At 44.2% G+C, this 23,602-nt stretch overlaps 1 protein-coding gene and 1 long non-coding RNA gene across 11 annotated transcripts in view; one reads left to right on the top strand and one right to left on the bottom strand.

Annotated features, from left to right (window-relative positions):
- The window catches only part of EPS15 (epidermal growth factor receptor pathway substrate 15), a 182,304-nt gene extending 162,197 nt beyond the window's left edge, over positions 1–20,107 (bottom strand). For 5 of the 10 annotated variants that reach the window (XM_089300698.1, XM_089300699.1, XM_051857775.3 and 2 more), the window contains exon 1: positions 19,910–20,107. In XM_089300698.1, the coding sequence (XP_089156824.1) occupies positions 19,910–19,942 (33 nt within the window). In that variant the 5' untranslated portion in view covers positions 19,943–20,107. Of the gene's footprint in view, positions 1–3,932; positions 4,116–18,249; positions 18,315–19,909 lie in introns of those variants that run through there. The other 5 variants (XM_070078538.2, XM_089300700.1, XM_089300702.1 and 2 more) reach the window with 5 other exon arrangements.
- A 42-nt stretch (positions 20,108–20,149) lies between these two features.
- Positions 20,150–23,602, top strand: part of LOC103350187 (uncharacterized) — a 57,996-nt gene continuing 54,543 nt past the window's right edge. Inside the window, exon 1 of the long non-coding RNA XR_016211031.1 lies at positions 20,150–20,362. This is a non-coding gene — a long non-coding RNA (uncharacterized LOC103350187). The remainder of the gene's footprint in view (positions 20,363–23,602) is intronic.

Here is a 23,602-nt window from a genome sequence, read left to right as displayed (position 1 = left end):
GCCGGCGTCCTATATGGAGCTGGTTCGAGTCCCAGCTGCTCCTCTTCCGATCCAGCTCTTTGCTATGGCCTGGGAAAGCAGAAGATGGCCCAAGTCCTTGGGCCCCTGCACCCTCGTGGGACATGTAGAGGAAGATCTTAGCTCCTGGCTTCAGATGGGCTCAGCTCTGGCCATTGTGGCCAACTGGGGAATGAGCCAGCGGATAGAAGACCTCTCTCTCCCATTCCTCTTTCTGTGTAACTCTTTCAAATAAATAAATAAATCTTTCCAAGAAATGCTCTAAAATTGACTTAGGTGATATTTGGATATATCTATGAATAGATTAAAAACCACTGAATTATATACTTTAAATGGGTAAACCATATAAGTGATTTATATCTCAATAAAGCTGTTTAAAAATTCAAAAGTTTTAAAAAGAAACAGGGCAAGAATCTCAATGAGTATCTCAACAATTAAAGAATTCTTAAACATTTTTTATATTTTAAAGGTTTATTTATTTATTTATTTGAAAGGCATAGTGACAGAGAGAGGGAAAGACAGAAAGAGACCTTCCAGGGGCCGGCACTGTGGTGTAGCAGGTAAAGCAGCCACCTGCAGTGCCGGCATCCCATGTGGGGGCCGGTTTAAGTCCCAGCTGCTCCTCTTCTGATCCAGCTCTTTGCTATGGCCTGGGGAAGCAGTAGAAGATGGCCCAAGTCCTTGGGCCCCTGTATCCATGTGGTAAACCCAGAAGAAGCTCCTGGCGGCCATCTGGGGAGTGAGCCAGTGGATGGAAAACCTCTCTCTCTCTCTCTCTCTGCCTCTGCCTCTGCCTCTGCATCTGCCTCTCTGTAACTCTTTCAAATAAAATAAACTCTTAAAAAAAAAAAAAAAGAAAGAAAGAGACCTTCCATCTGTTGGTTCATTTTCCAAATGGCCAGAGCTGGGCCAAGCCAAAGCCAAGAAGCCTAGAACTCCCACCTGGTCTCCCAAGTAAGTGGCAGAGGCCCAAGCACTGGGCCATCTTTTACTGCTTTTCCCTGGCCATCAGCAGGGAGCAGGATTAGAAGTGGAGCAGCAGGCCGGCACCACGGCTCACTAGGCTAATCCTCCACCTTGCGGCACTGGCACACCGGGTTCTAGTCCCAGTCAGGGTGCCGGATTCTGTCCCGGTTGCCCCTCTTCCAGGCCAGCTCTCTGCTGTGGCCCAGGAGTGCAGTGGAGGATGGCCCAAGTGCTTGGGCCCTGCACCTGCATGGGAGACCAGGATAAGTACCTGGCTCCTGCCATCGGAGTGTGGTGCGCCTGCTGTGGCGGCCATTGGAGGGTGAACCAATGGCAAAGGAAGACTTTCTCTCTGTCTCTCTCTCTCACTGTCCACTCTGCCTGTCAAAAAAAAAAAAAAAGAAGTGGAGCAGCAAGGACACAAACCAATGGTTATATGGGATGCCAGTGTCACAGGCAGTGGCTTTACCTGCTATGTCACAACACTTACCCCAACATTTTATAAATTCAGCTTTTTGGAAGGGCTCCATGGCTATAATTTTTAAATGCAGACATCATCTTTTAAAGTATTACTAATTTATAAGCATGAAATATTTTTAAACTAAGACTAGGAATCTCAATAAATTTACAGTTTGCAGAATATACCTTCCTTTCCATCTAGCTTATGACAGAAAAAATTATAATTAGTATATTAGTAAAATAGTACCTAAAACATATCCTTTTTTTTTTTTTTTAAAGATTTACCTGTTAGAGAGAAAGAGAGAGGAACACAGACAGACAGAGATCTTCCTTCCACTGATTCATTCCCCAGATGGCTGCAATGGCCAGAGCTGGGCTAATTCAAAGCCAGGAGCTTCTTCTAGATTTCCCACATGGGTACAAGGGCCCAAGTTCTTGGGCCATCTTCTGCTGCTTTTTCAAGCACATTAGCAGGGAGCTGGATAGGAAGTGGAACAGCCGGGACTCAAACTGATGACCAAATAGGATGCCAGTATCACAGGTGACAGTTTTACCCACTACACAACAGTTCCAGTCCCCAATTTTAAAAACAAATGTTTTGTGAAGTTTCCCTTTATGAGGGTTGGTTATGTTTTATTTTGGGTGAGGTTACAGGAAAGCTGGTTTTGTCCACCTTCATGTTATGAACACTAGTACTGCTAAAATTGCTGCACTACAAAAAAAAAATTAGTCATAAAAAGCCGTGAGTATAAGGAGAAAACCTGCCAAACAGAGACAAACCAGGACATTTCAAGTAAGTATGGCTCAACGGAGGGTCAACAGAGTTAAGTTTTTGAACTGTTCTGAAGCACCAGATGGTCCAGAATCCAACCCCAGATTTTACAAGGCTCTGCATAAAAGTGTGCCAGGAAAAAAACAAAACATAGAACAGAATGTAGAGAACAGATTAAGAATGAAAGCAACATGGGCTGCATAGAAGGATGAAATTGTATGCAAAATGACATATTTCAATCTTCAAGCTCAGAACTTTCAATGCCAATTTCCATTGCTAAGTGTACTTTGACAACTATAAATGACCTTTGTAATCAAATTAAATACATTCATCTAAATTTCTCCAAAACAATATTTTTGAGACTATTGCTGAGTTAATAATTGTTGTTGTTTTGACATTCAAGATATTTAAAAATATAAACAAAATATCACTAAAGGTTAATTTCAAAACTCAAAGGTACATATAAGAAAATAATATAAACTTATACAGTAAGTCCACATATAAGTCTACAGGAAAGAATTCAGCAAATGATATATCAAATGTCATCTGCAACAGCATTAATTAATTACATATAAAATATCTGTACCCAAAAAGACTTAAACTATATAGCACCCAATAAGTGAATATATTCCAAAAACATTAAAAAGATGCTTATGGGGACTGGCGTTGTGGCACAGCTGATTAGGCCACCACCTGTGACATCAGCATCCCATATGGGCACTGGTTCAAGTCCTAGCTGCTCCATTTCCCATTCACCTCTCTGTAGGAAAAGCAGTGGAAGATGGCCCAAGTGCTTGTACCTCTGCCACCCGCATGTGAGACTTGGGTGGAGTTCTAGGCTCCCGTCTTTGGTATTGCTCAGCCCTGGCCATTTCGGCCATTTGAGGAGGGAACCAGTGGATGAAAGTTCTCTTCCTCTTTGTAACTTTGCCTCAAATAAATAAATCTTTTTTAAAAAGACTCTTATGAAGACCACATAAGAAAATACCTGTAATGTTAAATTGAAGAAAACAGCACAGAAGCAGGCATTTGACTAGCAATTAAGATCCTGAATCCAGTATCAGGGTTTTCAGCCATATTTAAATCCTGGCTCAAACTCCTGACTCCAGACCTGTGAGGCAGAGGTGACGGCTCAAGTAACTGGGTTCCTGCCACTTACATGGGAGACCTGGATACTGTTCCTTGTTCTCAATTTTGCCCTAGTCCGGCCATTTCAGGCATTTTGGGAAGTTGGAAAATGAACCAGAATGGAAGCTCTGTCTCTCTCTGCCTCTCAAATAAGCAGAAAACATAAACAAAACTATACAGATACACGTACGTGTGCGTATCAAAGAAAAAGTGATTACAACAAATTTGGAAAAAACTTGTAAAGAAAAAAAGTAGTTTTCTATAAGTTCCAAGTTTTCTATAATGAAGGGTCTTTGAAATGAAATAGCACTCAAAAGAATACTTATATGAATTCTGCACATTTATATCCATAGTAATGAAAGTAATTATATTTACTGAATATCTCCTGTATCCCAACAATGTACAGCCATGCCACAGTATCCGCTGAGGACTGGTTCCAGGCTCTACCTCCCTCTGTGTATATCAAAATCTATGGAAACTCAATTTTAATGGATACTTATATAAAATGACATGGTATTTGCATATAACCAATGCACAACCTCCCAGACACTTTTATAAGTTTTTTTTATCAAGATTTTTATGTATTTACTTGAGAGGTAGAATCACAGAGAGAGGGAGAGACAAAGATCTTCCATCTGCTGGTTCACTCCCCAGACAGCCAACTGGGCCAATCAGAAGCCAGGAGGCAGGAGCTTCTTCCAGGTCCTCACATGGGTGCAGGGGACCAATCACTGGGCCATTTTCCACTGGTCTCACAGGCCATTGCAGAGAGCTGGATTGGAAGAGGAACAGCCAGGACTAGAACCGGCGCTCACAAAGGTTGCCAGAGCCGCAGGCAGAGGCTTAGTCTACCATGCCACAGCACCAGCCCCATATGCCCTCCTATATACTTTATTTTTAAGATTTATTTATTTTTATTTTATTTAAAAGAGTTACACAGAGAGAGGAAGAGGCAGGGAGAGGGAAAGGTCTTCCATCTGATGGTTCACTCCCCAGATGGCCACAACGGCCGGAGCTGCACCAATCGGAAGCCAGGAGCCAGGAGCTTCTTCCAGGTCTCCCATGCAGGTTCAGGGGCCCAAGGACTTGGGCCACCTTCTACTGCTTTCCCAGGCCACAGCAGAAAGCTGGATCAGAAGAGGAGCAGGTGGGACTAGAACCAGTGCCCATATGGGATGCCGGCACTTCAGGCCAGGGCTTTAACCTGCTGAGCCACAGCGCTGGCCCCTCCTATAAACTTTAAATCACCTCTAGATTACTTCTGACACCTTAAGTGCTATGTAAATAGTTGTTTCACTATAGTGTTTAGAGAATAATGACAAGAAAAAAGTCTGAATGTGTTCAGTACAGACACAATTTTATTCTGTCAAATATTTTCAAATTATAATTAGATACCCAAGGATAGAACCTTCAGACACAGAAGGCTGACTATCTATTATATAAAGAAATAAAAAGTTTAGAATGACTTATGGTCATTCAGAGATAATACAAATGGCAGACTGAATTCAAATCCAGGTCTGTCTTTTGTGTTTGTTTTTTTAAGATTTATTTATTTATTTGAAAGGCAGAGCTACAGAGAGGCAGAGAGACAGAGGGATCTTCCATCCACTGGTACACTCCCCAAATGGTTGCAACAGCAGGAGCTGAGCCGATCTGAAGCCAGGAGCTTCTTCAGGGTCTCCCACGTGGGTGCAGGGGCCCAAGCATTTGGCCTTCTTGTACTGCTTTCTCAGACAATAACAGAGAGCTGGATCAGAAGTGGAGCAGCCAGGATTCAAACTGGCACCCATATAGGATGCCAGAACTGCAGGCAGCAGGGCATCCGCTACGCCATGGCGCCAGCCCCCAGGTCTGTCTTTTACCAAGCCCAGTGGAAATCTCTTATTATCCTTGGATAAGAATCTGGATACTCTGCTAAAACAATACACCAGATATTTTACATACTATTTTGAAGTAAGACTATTTTGAGCTACCTTTGAACCATTTCTTGATATCTTAAACTCAGTTTAAAATTGTTGTTTTGCCGGCGCCGCGGCTCAATAGGCTAATCCTCCACCTAGCGGCGCCGGCGCACCGGGTTCTAGTCCTGGCACCGGGTTCTAGTCCCGGTCAGGGTGCCGGATTCTGTCCCGGTTGCTCCTCTTCCAGGCCAGCTCTCTGCTATGGCCCGGGAGTGCAGTGGAGGATGGCCCAAGTGCTTGGGCCCTGCACCCCATGGGAGACCAGGAAAAGCACCTGGCTCCTGCCATCGGATCAGCACGGTGCACCGGCCGTGGCGGCCATTGGAGGGTGAACCAACGGCAAAGGAAGACCTTTGTCTCTCTCTCTCTCTCTCTGTCCACTCTGCCTGTCAAAAAAAAAAAAAAATTGTTGTTTTATTACAAAGAGAAGAAAAAACAGAGAATAAATTATGAAAAAATGGATTTCGCCGGCGCCGTGGCTCACTAGGCTAATCCTCCGCCTAGCGGCGCCGGCACACGGGGTTCTAGTCCCGGTCGGGGCGCCGGATTCTGTCCCGGTTGCCCCTCTTCCAGGCCAGCCCTCTGCTGTGGCCAGGGAGTGCAGTGGAGGATGGCCCAGGTGCTTGGGCCCTGCACCCCATGGGAGACCAGGAAAAGCACCTGGCTCCTGGCTCCTGCCATCGGATCAGCGCGGTGCGCCGGCCGCAGCGCGCCGGCCGCGGCGGCCATTGGAGGGTGAACCAACGGCAAAGGAAGACCTTTCTCTCTGTCTCTCTCTCTCACTGTCCACTCTGCCTGTCAAAAAAAATAAATAAATAAAATAAAAAAAAAAAAAGAAAAAATGGATTTCATAATCCTACGATGTGAACTCTACTCACTAAAACACATTTAAAGTCATATGTTCCTACAGACCGATCTGGTCCTCTTAAGTATAATTCACGTCTACAATATCAACCCTGAATACTATAAAATAAAACTTAAAAAAAAAAAAGATTTCATCATAATCACAGGCTATTCCCACAGCACTCTGGTGCCTTACTTCTATCATCCTTCAACACAGTATACACCTCATCAGAAAGTCAGTGTTTCTCTCCCTAAAAGACTAAAAGCTGTGTAAGACTTGGTGTCAAGGTCTTATTCCCTTTATATGTTCAAGGCCTATCACAACAGTGACACACAGCAAGCATTCAATAAATGTTTTCTGAAATCAAGGAGGATCAATCAGCAATACTGGAAGCACCTTTAATTCACACAAGTTTCATATTTTACAAATATATTCTGGGGTCAGCATTGTGGCATAACAGGTTAAGCCAAAACTTGCAGTGCCAGCATCCCATATGGACACCGGTTCAAGTCCCAGCTGCTCCACTTCTGATCCAGCTCCCCGCTAATGTGCCTAGGAAAGTAGCAAGGGATGCTCCAAGTCCTTGGGCCCCTCCACCCATGTGAGAGACCCACACAAAGTTCCTGGCTCTTGGCTTCCACTTGGCCCAGCCCTGGCCATTGTGGCCATTTGGGGAGTGAACCAGTGGATGGAAGATCTATCTCTGTCTCTCTAACTCTGCCTTGCAAATAAATAAAATCAATCTTTTTTTAAAAAACGATACAGCTGCTCCTCTTCCAATCCAGCTCTCTGCTATGGCTTGGGAAACCAGCAGAAGATGGCCCAAGTGCTTGGGCCCCTGTACTGGTATGAGACCCGGAAGAAGTGGCCCTGGCCACTGTAGCAGTTTGAGGAGTGAACCAAGAGATGGAAGAACTTGATCTCTCTATTTCTACTTGCAAAATAAAATAAATCTTAAAAACAAAAAACCTCTCCACTATAACTTAGTACAACAATTAATTTCTAAAGATAACGTCTAGGGGCCACCATCTGCAATGCCGGTATCCCACATGGGTGCAGGTTCAGGTACCCGCTGCTCCACTTCTGATCCAGCTCTCTGTTATGGCCTGGGAAAATAGTGGAAGATGGCCCAATTCCTTGGCCCCTGCACCCATGTGAGAGACCCAAAAGAAGCTCCTGGTTTCAGATCAGCGCAGCTTCAGCTGTTGCTGCCATCTGGGGAGTGAACCAGTGGATGGAAGACATCTCTCTCTCGCTCTCTCTCTCTCTCTCTGCCTTTGCCTCTCTGTAACTCTGCCTTTCAAATAAATAATTAAATCTTTATAAAATAAATAAAATAAAAATGTAGTCTATCCAATAAATTTATTTTCACATAAGATGCTGTGACCTAGAAGACACATCCAGTTATGATCGAGGAATGGCATTACAATTAGTTCTGTCACAGCCATTGTGCCCTAAAACACAGGGACTCATTCAATTTTTATCTGGTTTTGTTATATTACCTAGGTTAGAATCCTGGCTTTACCACTTAGCAGTTTGACTTTGAACAAAGTATTTTACCTCTGTGCCTTTTTTTTTTTTTTGCGGGGGGGGGGTAATAAAATTATCATAAAATTATCAGGTTATCAAACTACAAAGATTACTGAAATGTTCATCATGTTGTAAGGATTATTGAAAACAGTGCCTAAGACATCATCAGTGCCCAATAAATATTAATTATTACTAATTTTGTCCCTATTTGTCCCTTTTTTCTCTTTTTGTATCTCACACACCTCTCTGAATAATTTGGTCTATTTAACAACAAAAAAGGAATGTAGTATCATGAAGATATTTATTTTCATCACTACATTGGACTGAAATACCCTCAATGACTGTTTACAAGAAGCAGCATATCAAATGTGCTTGGAGAACAAATATGTCAAGGGTCAGATCTAAACTCGACCACTCAGAACCCTCAACAAGTAATGCAGGAGATTAATTCCTACCTGAAGAAAGGCTATAAAGACTCAGTGAAATGATAAAGGTAAGTCACCTAAATGTACCCAATACTTACTGAGAAACTACAGTCTTGACCCTCCCAACAGAGGCGTAAGAATGATTTCCCAGGGCAGGCATCAGCACAATGGTTGAAATGCTGCTCCTAATAAGCGTGCATGGATTTGAGTACCAGCTCTGTTTCCTGTTGATGCAACCCTGGGAGATAACAGGTGACAGCATGGTACTTAGGTGCTTGCCACCCTTGTGAGAACTTCAGATTGAGTTCTGGTTCCTGGCTTTGGCCTGGTTCAGCCTTGGCTACTGTGGGCATTTGGGCAGTGAACCAGCAGATGGACTATCTCTGTGTCTCTCTTCCTTTCACTTTTTTTTTTTTTTTTTTTTTTTTTTTTTTTGACAGGCAGAGTGGACAGTGAGGGAGAGAGACAGAAAGGTCTTCCTTTGCCGTTGGTTCACCCTCTAATGGCCACCGCGGCTGGCGCACTGCGGCCAGCGCACTGCGCTGATCCCATGGCAGGAGCCAGGTACTTATCCTGGTTTCCCATGGGGTGCAGGTCCCAAGTACTTGGACCATCCTCCACTGCACTCCCGGGCCACAGTAGAGAGCTGGCCTGGAAGAGGGGCAACCGGGCAGAATCCGGTGCCCTGACCAGGACTAGAACCCGGTGTGCCGGCGCCGCAAGGCAGAGGATTAGCCTAATGAGCCACGGCGCCGGCCCCTCTCTTCCTTTCAAATACGTAAGATTTTTTAAAATGAAATGTTTTCCTTCCAGAATCTTTGCACTGACACTTAGCCCACTAGACAGAATTATTCCACAACTAAAATAAGACCACACTAAAGAAAGACAAATAATACAGTAAATTAAGTTCACAGTTTTGGGTTGTCTCATCATTTAACCTTTCTAGGCTTAACACCTATGCATAAATCATTCAAGGCTCATGGCAGGTGAAGGAATAAAACTATGAAGATAAACTATTTCCCTGTTCCTATCCCAGAAAAAAAAAAAAAAAAAAAAAAAACCTCTGAATCTCCTCCATGCCATGTCTAAAGATGTTTTTGATTCTCAGCAATGGAAGGTTAGGGCCAGTGCTGTTGTGGAGCCGGTAGAGTACCACATCCAGTGCTGGCATCCCATATGGGTGCTGCTCCACTTCTGATCCAGCTCTCTGCAATGGCCTGGGAAAGCAGTAGAGGATGGCCTAAATGCTTGGGCCTCTGCACCCATGTGGGAGACCCGGAAGAAGCTCCTGGCTCGATTGGCCCAGCTCTGGCCATTGAGGCCGCTGGGGAGTGAACCAGCAGATGGAAGACTTCTCTCTCTGCCTCTCCCTTTCTATAACTCTGCCTTTTAAATAAATCAGTAACTCTTAAAAAAAAAAAAAAAAAGAACTGGAGGGTTGCTACTTATATCTTGTGAATAAGGATAAGGACGCTACAAAATATGCTACAACACACAGGACAACCCGCCACAGTAAAGAATTATCTGGCCCAAAACATCAATTATGTCCAGGCTGAGAAACCATGATTGAAAAAATTATAAAGTACAGTAATATACAAATTTCCACCAAGAAAGTATGTGTTTACCCCAGTGTTTTTGGCAGAATTTGTATTTTGATCATAGGGATAACAAGGAATAAGCAGCCTCATTACATCATATGGGAAATTCCTAGTACCACTAACCTAACCTCCCATTACAAACCACCAGTTAAAAGGGGAAGGAAGACTTACTTTCCTTTGTGTATTTGTACCATATAAAAACAAAAATATTTTTTAAAGATTTATTTGAAAGGCAGAGTTGAGAGAGAGAGATCTTCCATCTTCTGGTTTATTCCCAAACGGTAGCGATGGACAGGGCTGGACCGTGCTGAAGCCAGGAGTGTGAAACTCCCTCAGGGTCTCCCATGTGGGTGACAAAGCCCAAGCACTGAAGTCATCATCTGCTGTTTCCCCAGGCACATCGGCAGGGAGCTGAATCTAAGTGGAGCTGCTAGGACCTCAACAGACACCATATGGGACGCCAGCATTGCAGGAGACTTAACCTGCTGTACCACAATGCAGCCATCCCCCCCCCCCCACAAAAAAAAAACTTTATTTTTAAGCTGCATCTCAAATTCATTTGAAAGCTCTACTTATATGACAAAGATAATTTTCTTCTACCTCACTTCTCTTTTACTTTTTCTCAAAAAAATACTCAAAAGTTTACATTTATGTGTTAGTAAAGCACAGTGCATGAGGCAGGGCATTGGGCCAATTTTTAACAAATTTAGGAAAGTACAGGGATGGCTAAAGTAATCTTTACTGAAAGCCACACGTTATGTCTTTTTTCATTCATCAGTGCATTTCATAATCACAATACACCAAAGAAGTCTCAAAGATTTATGTATACTACACAAACAAGCAACTGAGCCTAAGAAGTTAAAGTATGCAGCCAAGACCACAGTGACACTCAGGAAGAGAGTAAGAATGCTCTTGTAGGTATGTCATTCTGTAAAATCTAGACATGGGGCTGGGATTTGGTTGAGCAGTTAAGATGCTCACATCTCAGAATGAAGTGTCTATGTTCAGTATATAGGTCTGGCTCCCAATTTCAGCTTCCTCCCAGACACATCCTGGAAGATGATGGCTCAAGTAGTTATAGTCGGGTCCCTGTCACCCAGGTGGGAGACCTGGATTGAGTTCCTGCTCATGGCTCCGGTCAAGGCCTAGCTATGGCCTTTCCAGACATTTGGGGAGCAAACCAGCAAATGTGAGAGCTTTCCGTCTGTGTCGCTACTTCTCAAAAAAAAATAAATTAATTAAAATAAAATAAAATAAAAAAAGACTTGGCAGAAACTCTAAAAGAAAAATTGATAAGCAAGTTAAAGTACTGTTTGTGATGTCAGCATCAGTGTGCTGGTTCAAGTCCTGGCCACTTCATTTCCCAATCAGCTTCTGATGTACCTGTGAAGGAAGCAGATGATGGTACAAGTACTTGGGTCCCAACCATCCAAGTGGCAGGCCAGGATGGAATTTCTGGCTCCTAACTTCAGCCTGGCCCAGACCTGGCTGTTGTAGCCTTTTGGGGGGAAAAATGGATGTAAGATCTACAAATGTTTCTCCCCCTCTGTTGCTCTGCTTTTCAAATAAGTACTTTTTTAAAAAAAAAGTTCAAGGAAGATGTGTGTTATTTAAAATTATATATGGGGGCCAGTGCCATGGCTCACTTGGTTACTCCTCCGCCTGCGGTGCCGGCATCCCATATGTGCACCAGTTCTAGTTCCGGTTTCTCCTCTTACAGTCCAGCTCTCTGCTGTGGCCCGGGAGGGAAGTGGAGGATGGCCCAGGTACTTGGGCCCCTGCACCCGCGTGGGAGACCAGGAGGAGGCACCTGGCTCCTGGCTTCGGATTGGTGCAGTGCCGACTGTGGTGACCATTTGGGGAGTGAACCAATGGAAGGAAGACCTTTCTCTTTCTCTTTCTCTCTCTCTCTCTCTAACTACCTGTCAAATAAAAAATAAAATTATATATGAATTTAGGGGCTGGCGCTGTGGCATAGCAGGTAAAGCCACCACCTGCAGTGCCGGCATCCCAAATGGGCGCCAGTTTGAGACCCAGCTGCTCCATTTCTGATCCAGCTCTCTGCTTCGGCCTGGGAAAACAATGGAAGATGGCCCACGTCCTTGGGCCACTGCACCCACGTGGGAGACCCAGAAGAAGCTCCTGGCTTTGGATTGGTGCAGCTCTGGCCATTGCAGCCAATTGAGGAGTGAATCAGTGGATGGAAGATCTCTCTCTCTCTCTCTTTCTCTGTGTAACTCTTTCAAATAAATAAAATCTTTTAAAGAATTAATATGAATTTCAAAAAATTTTTACAACAAAATAAATTTAACTTTTAATCCCATTTTCCATGAACTTTTTTAAGTACTCACATACACAAAAATAATATATGTATACATAAACATTTTTTCATATACAGACTACTGAAAATACAAAAACAGCTGCTTCTGCGAATGGGACTGAGGGCCTACGGCAGGAAGGAGACATTTCATTAAGTATTGTTTCAATTGTTTTTAAATTAGAAAATATTCTTTTTTAAAAAACATTTATTTACTTGAGAGGCAGAGAGGCAGAAAGTGTTCCCACTCCCTGGCCCACCCCTCAAATGCCTACAACAGGCCCAAAGCACAGATCTGGGTACATAGTTCAGGTCTCATAAGTGAATGATAGAAACTCACTAACTTAAGCCATGATCACTGCCTCCCCAAGGTCTGCACCAGCAAGAGGCTGGAGTAAGAAGCTACAATCAGGTATTGAACCCAGGAGCTCTGATGTGGGATGTGGGCAGTTAACTGCTAGGCCAGACATCTGCTCTTGAATATGTTTTAAACATGGATTTATGTTCGCTCTCTTAGTTACTAATTATAAATCTTCAGTCCTGAATTCTGAGCATCATTATCATCCAAATTGAAATGGTAATAATAGCCTAGTTCATTGGTTATTATGAAGATCAAATGATAGAATATAAAATGCTTTGTAAATTATAAAGCAGCACACAAAATTATAAATTAGTCCTCTGATTTCTCCAAACCAATTATTATAATAATAATTATCATTCCTCTGACCAATTTTCTCTGAACCTAAAGATGGGAATGTTTAAAATGAAACATAAGTGCCCAGAGTTGTGGCCTAACGGGTTAGGCCAACATTCCATACAGGCAGCAGTTCAAGTCCCAGCTGCTCCAGTTCCGATCCAGCTCCCTGCTAACGTGCTGGGAAAAGCAGCGGAAGATGGCCCAAGCCCTCAGGCCACTGTACCCAGATGAAGCTCCTGGCTCCTGGCTTCACCCTGGCCCAGCCTGGCCATTGTGGCTTCTTAGGGAGTGAAACAGCAAATGGATGATGTCTCTCCATAGCTCCCTTTGTAAATCTGCTTTCAAATAAATAAAATAAACCTTTCAAAAAAAAAAAAAATGAAATGAAATCTAAATGTAGACGTAATCTTAAGAGTTTTATTTTACACAGTTACTGATTTCAACTTAAATGAGTAAAACTTCAAAAATGTTGATGGTAATGATAAATCACTGGTTACAGAAGGAATACATGCTGATTGTCAGAATAAGGTCAATGAGTATAGGCACTTGGTACAGCAGTTGAGAAGCCTCTAGGAACACCCACAGCCCATTATCAGAGTGCCTGGTTCTGCTTCCAAGTCTAGCTTCCTGCTAATGCACAAAGAGCAGCAGGTGACAGATAAAGTAACTGAGTCCCTGCTACCCACATGGGAAACTGAGTTCCAGCCTCCTGGGCTGACCCAGCACAGCTATTGTGGGCCTGTGGAGAATCAATCAGCAGATAAATTGCTCCATCCATCTTTCTCTTTCAAATAAATAAAAACAAATAAAAATTTTTTGAAAAAGAAAAGCAGGTAAATAAAAACTACCATGCTATTATAACAAATACTGTTTTTCTTCCAGTCTTTTTTCTATGCATGCTTAACTGCATTAGATCAGTTAGGTAAACAGAATTTCTCCACTTTACTACAGCACCCAGATCACAACATTTCTCAAATTATTATGTTTCTAATAAATGCACATACCTTTAAATGAAAGCATATATTTATAGATGAGGGTTCAATTACTTTACAATGAAATCCCAGCAGCAAATGGATTTGCCTAATGAAATGCTTGGATTAACTTTTCATTTATTATTTCTACAATCCTCTAAGTAACCAGATCCTCCTCCTCCTCCACCACTCTTGCCTCCCTCACAATCTGGCCATTTTCTTGCTTTTGGTTTCTAGCATCTCAATTTTATTAAGCCCAAACCTCACAAAGTATACAAAGCGTTTTTATTTCCCTTGAAAACCCAGTAAAATGCCTTACATTAGGCTTGAAGTCAATCTATTAGAAACAGCACAGATTCAGAACTACAATTCATTGCAAAAGATATTCAGTCTTTTTCTACTACGTGTTAGTCTGATACTAGTGTTCCATCTGCAAATGCAGGGAAAACAAAGGAACACACTCTTAAATGAGTCCTAGGAGACACTCTACTGCACAAACCCAACTGTTCCTAATTAATTTTCTATGACAACCCCTCCCAAGTGCTGAACATTCCAAGCCATTTTTGAGAATGGTTAGATACTGTTCAAGGAAGCAGATTTTCTGGGTATACTGGACTATACCGTGCCTTTTCCAGAACAGGAACTCAAATTACATATCACATTAAGATATTCCTTTTCTACTTCTGAAAACTACTGTAATTCTCAAATTCTGCCCTGTATTCACTATAATTGTTAAACTGGTCTACTAACACGACAAATGTATAAGCATATACTGTGTACATTTTTAAAAAATGAAACTGAAAATACTTAGAAACTGAAATTACAAGACTTTTTTCTCCAGTTTCCAAATTTTCTGTTGTACAGTTATATTACTCTTGCAATTTAAAAAAGCATTAAGAGGAAAAATATTCTTCTATTTGTTTTTAGATTGCATACTACAAATTTATTAGTCCCAATTTATGGGCTTCATTTTTTTTAATATTTATTTATTTGAAAGGCAGAGCTACAGTGAGAAATGGAGAGACAAAGAGCTTCCACTCTCTGGCTCACTCCTCAAATGGCCGCAACGGCCAGGGTTAGGCCAGGCCACAGCCAAGAGCCAGCAGTTTCTTCTGGGTCTTCCACATGGATGAAGGCACCCAAGTACTTGAGCTATCTTCTTTGGCTTTTCCCAGGTCACTGGCAAGGAGTTGGATCAGAAGTAGCCAGGACTCGAACCAGCACCCAAATGAGATGCCAGCATTGCAGGTGGTAGCTTTACCAACTATGCCACAATGCCAGCTCTGGGCTTTTTTATTATTACAAAGAAAAAAACTCCTTGCTATACTGAAAGAGAAAACTCCCATATAAAGTTGAATTGCTGAAAGATCATTTAGAATATTCATATCCTACTATATTTCAATAAAATAAAACCTTTTATCATTATCAAGAGCACTAACTAAAAATCCGTAATTCCATCTATGAGACACCATCAAAAGCACTGAAATTCAGAGGCAAAAAACATGCTTCCAACCTCAAGCCCATTACCTAATTAAAACAGAACATTTACTCAAAAAGAATAAAAAATACAAGAGAGCAATCAACATGCCAAGCATCAGTACACAGAATAATTTAGTAAAATGGACAGCTTTTAAACCCACAGATGTTGGTTTAAATTTTAAATTCACCATTTACTAGTTTCTGTAAATTATTTCCCTCATTTGTGTTGGATTAAGTAAAGTAAATTCCTGGCTTATAACAACATTCAAAGAAAATCTTTATATAATAATAATATTGTTATTACCAGGGATATAGGCAATAGAAGAAATCATCTTCAGTAGATGTCTAAAAAGAGAAAGCATGGGAGCCAGCATTGTGGCACACAGGTTAAGCTACCACCTGCTATGCTGGCATCCTATATGAATGCCAATTCAAATCCTTGCTAATGCACCTGGGAAAGCAGCAGAAGATGGTCCATGTGCTTGGGCCCCTGCCACCCACATGGGAACTCAGAAGAAGCTCCTGGCTTCACCTGGCCCAGCCCTGAATGTTGTGGCCATTTGGGGTGTGAAGCAGCAGATGGACAGTCTCTCTTGCCCTCGCTCTCTGTCTCTCCTTCTCTGTAACTCAGACTTTCAAATAAATTAATAAATCTTTGAAAAAAAAGAGAAAGTACCACAAATCCTTTTCATAATCTACCACCACAAGCAAAAATCAAGATTTTTTTTACTCATGTTTTATCTTTTTTCAAAAAGAAAATAGAATATATAGTAGAGACAACTGGAAATTATTTTTTTTGTGAGACGAGAGCACACGATACACACAGAGAAAGACGAACAAAACTCACATCCACTGATTGACTCCCCAGATGCCTGCAATGGCCCAAGATGGGCACAGCAGACAAGAACCCAATTACTTGAGCTATCATTGCTGCCTCCCAGGTTCTGCAATAGCAGAAAGACAAAGTCAGGCACAGAATCCAGGCACTCCAATGTGGGACGCAGGCACACCTGATCCATGGTTTAACCTCCAGAATAAACACCCACCCCAATAAGTGAAACCTGAAAACACTAATACAGTACAGCAATGATGTACACAGGTGTTTGTCACAACAGTTAGTCACCACTTGGGACACATACATCCCATATCATAGTGCCTGATTTGCTACTCGGCTTCAGATCTAGCTTCTCACTGATGTACACCCTGGAAGAAAGCAGACGATGGCTCAAGTACTTGGAGGATCAGCTGGCAGGACAGAAAAGAGGAAAGAAGGCATAAACTGAAACATGTTTCATATTTTCCCCATTTTGTTTATTTCATATATGCAAAATAATTACAAACCAGAAATCCCAGCAGTGCCCAGCAAATAACAGGTACTTGAAAAATATTTGTTGGGGCCAGTGCTGTGGTGCAGTAGGTAAAGCCACCGCCTGCAGTGCCAGCATCCCATATGAGTGCTGGTTCAAGTCCCAGCTTCTCCACCTCTGATCCAGCTCTCTGCTGTGGCCTGGGAAAGCAGTAGAAGGTGGCCCAGGTCCTTGGGCATCCACTTGGGAGACCTGAAAGAAACTCCTGGCTCCTGGCTTTGGATCAGCCCAGCTCCAGTCATTGCGGCCATTTGGGGAGTGAACCAGTGAACAGAAGACCTGTCTCGGGCCGGCGCCGCGGCTCACTAGGCTAATCCTCCGCCTAGCGGCGCCGGCACACCGGGTTCTAGTCCCGGTCGGGGCGCCGGATTCTGTCCCGGTTGCCCCTCTTCCAGGCCAGCCCTCTGCTGTGGCCAGGGAGTGCAGTGGAGGATGGCCCAGGTGCTTGGGCCCTGCACCCCATGGGAGACCAGGAAAAGCACCTGGCTCCTGGCTCCTGCCATCGGATCAGCGCGGTGCGCCGGCCGCAGCGCGCTGGCCGCGGCGGCCATTGGAGGGTGAACCAACGGCAAAAGGAAGACCTTTCTCTCGGTCTCTCTCTCTCACTGTCCACTCTGCCTGTCAAAAAAAAAAAAAGAAGACCTGTCTCTCTCTCTGCCTCTGCTTCTCTGTAACTCTTTCAAATAAATAAAATATTAAGAAAAATAAAGAAAAATATATGTTGAGACAAGTATTTAGCCTAGCAGTTAAGACACCTACATCCCGTATCAGTGTCCCTGGGTTCAATACCCAGCTCCAGCTCTTGACTCCAGCCTCTCACTAGTGTGGATCCTGGCCTCCCCATGATGATGACTTAAGTGGTTGCTCTCTGGGACCCAAAGTGGGAGACTCGGATTGGGTTCCTGGATCCCGCTTTGGTTCAGTCCAGCCCTGGCTGTTGTGGGCACTTGGGAGAATGAACCAGCAGGTGAGAGCTCTGCGTCTCTCAAGAAATAGTAAAAAGAAGATAATTTAAATATATATTTGTTGAATGAATTAACCTACTCCAAAGCCATCACTATCTCATGACCAGAGACAAAAACTAACTTCATTATCTGTTTAATCTTCCTAATTTTCAGTCACTCATACAATAGCTATATTAATGGCTTTCTTCCAGGTAGGCACTCAGATGAATTTTAAAATGTCCCTTCCCTGAAAGCTCTCTCACTTGAGTATGCCTATATCTAAGTATGTGAGTTGAAACAGAGGGTGATGTAAAACAAATCAATTATGAATGCAAAACGAGGTCACACTGATATCTCTGTTACTGAGTTCAAAAAAAAAAAGTTTAAAAAAAGCACTAAAATTAATTTAATTTTTTAAACTTAAAAACCATATATCTGCCAGCTTTGAAATAATGAGGCATATTGAGAAATAGTAACAAATTAGGTTCTTCTTTCCTTTGCTTCTATAATATACTGTCTTAGTATCTAAAAAATCAAAACATTCTAAATTGACATTTGAGTTATCAATGTCAGCCACCAATATATGTTCTCTCATTTGTAAAACCTTGAAGGGTAATTACTGATTCAGTATTTAGTCAGTGCACAAGTAAATACCTAAATATATAGCCACAAGAACATATGTGATTTATTTAAGTGACTATAAAAATGACAGAGCTTGAAGCAAACCCCTAGAGATGAACCACAGTAAACAGAAACTAAAAACACAGTATTACCCAGGGAGAGAATAAATGCACACAGCTGAGAAGCCACTTCACAGAAGTTGCTCAAAGAAGAAAATCTGCAAGAGGAGAAAAAGCCTTGCCAGAATTGGCCAACTCGGTCACAAAAAAAGCAGCTTGCCAACAAGGGATCTTGTTTAATGCAAGTCACTAACTAGACTCACAGAAAGTCAACACCCCAAGTCAGTGTTTCCAGGCCTCGAATTTGAGTTTCAGGAGGACCCTCCCAGAGATTCAAGATTAAACCACCACACTCCATGCTAAAGAAGTCTGCCCTGTTATCACCTGCAGAAACAGAATAACCAACATCTGATAGAAGTCGGCAATGAGTGTCACTTATGAGACCTAGAATTCCTGCAAGCTAAAGTTAGTTACTTCACACATTCACGTTTGACTGCAGGTTCTGGGGAGTGCTAAGGAGAACACCCCCAAGCCTCCGGAACCCAATACAGAAAACTTTACTGTCCAAATGTACCTTCACCCCAGTGTTAAAGCCTGTGATGCATAGACAAACCTAGGCCCAGGAGACTGCAAGATGGCAGGAAGGCTGGGGTGGGCCCTGCTGGCAAGCACACAGCTACCAGCTCTGGAGAGAACAGGCAGAGGTGAGATCCGGGCCAGTTTTGAACAGAGGAGCAGGAAGGGACTGACAGGTGTCTGTCACCTCGTCATTCTGGCCACAACAGGAAGATAATAATTGGCTTCCTTTACAGAGAGGGAGAAACTAGGTTCCCACGGTGAATGATGTTCAGATTTTCTGTGAAGCACAAGGACTGGGCTCCGAAGGCAGCAAGAAGGCAAGAGGAACGACCACAGTACAGGTTTTGGTGAAAATTTCCGCCCAGGACAAGTGATCTCCCAGGCAGGTCTGAGCACCCCGCCAGGCGGAACCACCACACCTGTTACTGGGTGGCTCCCTGTTATCCGCTCGGACAGCGATCAGGAGAACCCCCGGGTGTGAGTGGAAGCCGGCTTGGGTAGGGAACGACGGAGTCGGGGGTCTGACCCAGGACACCAGATCAGGAGGGAAGAGGCTGAATCCAGGAAGAGAGCGAGCAAAGCTGAGAGGGAGGCTAAGAAGAGTTTGAAAGCGAAGCCGAGTGCAGGAAAGTGCCAGGCAAAGGAGGGCTTTCGCTGAACTCCGGTGGGGAAAGGCAGGTTAGCGAGGGGAGCCTGCCCCTGAACAGGCTGAGCGTCCGGCCGCGGAAGGCCCCCCCCCCAACTCGGGGAGGCGCGCCGCCCGGCCCAGAGGGCGAGCCTCGTGCGACCCGGGGCTGGCGCTGCCCCGCGCGAGCTCCACAGGAGCTCACCTGGCCTGGGAGGAGGAAACTTTCCGGGTGGGGGAAAGCCGAGCGGAGCGAGCGAGGCCCGCGCCGGCTGAGCGCGGCTGGGGGCACCGTCCACTCAGCGGCCGCACCGGGTGGGGCCGGGGGCGCCGACCGACCCGGGGCGGGGCCGCGGCTGCAGCCGGCGGAGCTCCGGCTCGGGATGGCGTCCTCCCTCAGTCACACGCACGCTCTCGCTCTGACACACCGGCCGTCCGGCCCGAGAGCCGAGAGACGCTGCCCGGGTCGGCCCAGCGCAGGGCGGTGGGGGAGGGGGCCGGGGACACCGGCCGGCCGAGCCCGGAGGACAGGCGGGCGGGCGGCGTTACCTGTGTCAGGGAGAGCTGGGCTGCCGCAGCCATGGTGTTTCCATCATGCACGGGAGGGGAAGGAAGGACGGGCGGCCGGGGGCTCGGGGCGGGGAGGAGGCGGAGGGAGCGGCCGTAGGCGAGGCCCGGGCGGGCGTCTCCCCTAACTTCGACAACTTCCCTCCTCACGCCCGCCCCGCCCCGCCTGGCCCCGCCCGCCGGCCCGCCGGCCCGAGCAGGCCGCGGCGGCGCCCAAACCCTGGCGCTGGAGTGCGAGCCGCCGGACCAGAGCCGGCCTGCCCCCGGGCCGGCCTGAGAAAACCCGGCGCGGATAAATTAAAGCGGACGGGCTGCGAAGGGGAATCCAGATTGTCCTGTGACCCTCAGGCCGGTCACCTACCCGCTCTGAGCTCCTGCTTCTGAATCATGGCAGAAATTACCCGCGGTCCGGGCTGCCTGTGAGGACGAAATGAGGTAAAGATACAAAATAGTAGCACTTTGTATATGCCAGGCCCTGTACTAGATGCTTTATTTTTGAATTATATGAATGAGTGAACTAAAACACACATCAGTGCCTGCCAGGAGGTCGTGCAGCTGATTAGATTTCTGCCTTCTTTGGTTTAAGCATCTGCCATTATATTGAAAAAAAAAAAAAATCGTTCCCTCCGGAGCCAAAGTTTACTTAGGTAAAGGAGGGCTTTCCTAGCCTGCTGCCTGTCACACTTGGATTGCTCAGGTGCCTGCAGCACTGCTCACGGCTCCAGTACGTAGTCCACCTGGCAAACTCCTCCTCCTTTCCCAGGACACACTCAAGTATTGCCTCCTTTGCAAAGTCCCTTCTCTCTCCTTTTTTATTTAATTTTTTAAAATTTTTATTTACTTGAGAGGCAGAGAGAGAGAGAGAGAGAGCGCGCTCTGATCTGCTGGCTCACTCTCCAAAGGCCTGCAAAGTAGGGATTGGGGATGCCAGGAACTCAATCCAGGACTTCCATATGGGTGGCAGATAACCAACTACTTGAGCCATCACATCCCAGTGTTTGTATTAGCAGGAAGCTGGAATCAGAAGCCAGGAATTGAACCCAGGCACTTTCATGTGGCATTAGGTATCCTAATCAACAGCTTAACTAACAGGCCCAACATTCATCTCTCTCTCTCTCCCTCTCTCCTTTTTAAACTTCCTTCTTTACCTGATGAAGCCATCATCACCCTAATGAGTATTTATACCTGCCTACCCCTCTCAATTAAGAACTCCTTAATGGCAAAGACTTTTTTTTATATATTTCTACATCCTTAGATCATAGCATTGTAGTAAGTGATCAGTGAAGGCCTTAGTTCTACCTAGTTTAAACATAACACATCCTATGAGCCGGCGCCGTGGCTCAATAGGCTAATCCTCCACCTTGCGGCGCCGGCACACCGGGTTCTAGTCCCGGTCGGGGCGCCGGATTCTGTCCCGGTTGCCCCTCTTCCAGGCCAGCTCTCTGCTATGGCCAGGGAGTGCAGTGGAGGATGGCCCAGGTGCTTGGGCCCTGCACCCCATGGGAGACCAGGAAAAGCACCTGGCTCCTGGCTCCTGCCAGGATCAGCGCGGTGCGCCGGCTGCAGCGGCGGCCATTGGAGGGTGAACCAACGGCAAAGGAAGACCTTTCTCTCTCTGTCTCTCTCTCTCACTGTCCACTCTGCCTGTCAAAAAAAAAAAAAAAAAAATTTAACACATCCTATGTACACTTACTCATGCTGCTACCTTCAGTTGGAATAACCAACCAGTTACTTGAAATTCTTGTCTTCAGAGGCTGGACTTATATGTCACCTGCTTCAAAAAGCCCTCCCAAAACTCCCCACCCACCCCCTAGTTACCCTGATTGGACATTTATTATATTCTAACTTTTTTTGTTAGTTGAGAACTTGTCTGCACCTCACCAGGCTGTAAAATCCTTGAGGACAAGGCGCTAATTGACTTCTATGTCTCCATCATGGGTTAGCGTAGCACATGGTAGGCCTCAATAAATGCGTTTGCCCAGAACTGGGCTTCCTTTCTCAGGTATGGTGGCTTCCCAGGACAATGCACCACAACTCTATCATGCCCACAACCCTTGCTGTTCTCATAGCAGTTCCCATTTGCTGCACTAGGGATAACCCAACAAGACCCTGGATGCAATGAGCCCCACCTGAGCTTGTAGACTGTGCCACTCCCGGCAAACCAACTTCAAAATGCCCCCAGGAACTCCTAACAAGATCCCAAAGGGAAGGGGAAGTCATAACAAGTCTGGGGAGCAACCACTTATTCAGGAGTCTCCCTTGGCCTCTTTTTGCTATTATTCTTTTTTTAATTCAAGGGAGAAGGGGAGATGCTGTTTCACATTACATACTCCACTGTGGTATATTTATCAACTATAACCACACAGCTGGTGCTTCTACTGGAGTTTTCTACTTTACATGATCACATTTGAGTTGCACAGCAATTCTGTTAGGAAGTAATCATCACACTCACTTTACAAATGAGGTAACTCGGGTCACAAGGGTTAAGTGATTTACCCAAGGTATACAGTTAACAACCAGAGCAATATGGTATACTGAAATAAACAGGGCTCAGACATCAGGAATATCCAGCTTCCAATCCTGGCTCTACCATGTGTGACATTAGAGTTGCCATGAAGGTGAATAACGTAAGATATATGAAAGTGCCTAAAGTTACACAAATTAAGAAATCTGAAACACAAATTGCTTTTTGGAGTACAATTCCACTTACTATTCAAAGAGACACCTACAAACCATGTGAGACCCAAAATTATTCTTGGATGAAATGAATGAACTCCCTGGTGTATAGAGTTTCCTGGAAACACAGTGTGGGCTAGTAAAGACAATATTGGTGTCACTTAGTGATAACCTCAGGCAAACCATTGAACCTATCTGAGCCTCAGTTTCTCATGAATGAAAATGGGTAAACTGATATGGAAAATGGTGAGATATGTAAGAGATTATTGTTATAATTTTATGTGATTTCTATTAAATCAGTCTTAACATTTTATATTTATATAGAACTGCTTTTTCATAGTTTATAAGTGTTTTTTATTTATAGCATCTAATACCACTCTTGATGTCTATTAAGTATATTATAAAAGTCTGTTGAACTGATCACATAATTTCTTTTTTTTTTTTTTTTTATCTTTTATTTAATGAATATAAATTTCCAAAGTACGTCTCATGGGTTACAATGGCTTTCCCCCCCATACCGTCCCTCCCACCCACCACCCTCCCCTTTCCCACTCCCTCTCCCCTTCCATTCACATCAAGATTCATTTTCGATTATCTTAGTATACAGAAGATCAGCTTAGTATACCTTAAGTAAGGATTTCAACAGTTTGTTCCCACACAGAAACATAAAGTGAAAAATAATAGATGATTTTTTTTTAAATGATGATGAAATCAGATCAGACCTATTGTCATGTTTAATCCCAGTGAGAGTCAAGTTGGGAATTGATAGTTTCTTTTCTTTTTTTTTTTTTTTTAACAGAAGATCAGTTTAGTGTACATTAAGTAAAGATTTCAACAGTTTGCACCCCCATAGAAACACAAAGTGAAATATACTGTTTGAGTACTCGTTATAGCATTAAGCCTCAGTGTACAGCACATTAAGGACAGAGATCCTACATGAGGAGTAAGTGCACAGTGACTCCTGTTGTTGACTTTACAAATTGACACTCCTGTTTATGG

This window comes from Oryctolagus cuniculus, chromosome 7 (assembly GCF_051225735.1).
Source record: "Oryctolagus cuniculus isolate XC-2025 breed Fujian yellow rabbit chromosome 7, ASM5122573v1, whole genome shotgun sequence".
Taxonomy (NCBI): domain Eukaryota; kingdom Metazoa; phylum Chordata; class Mammalia; order Lagomorpha; family Leporidae; genus Oryctolagus; species Oryctolagus cuniculus.
Note: the sequence above shows the minus strand (reverse complement) of the source record. Positions and strands in the feature narration are given on the sequence as shown.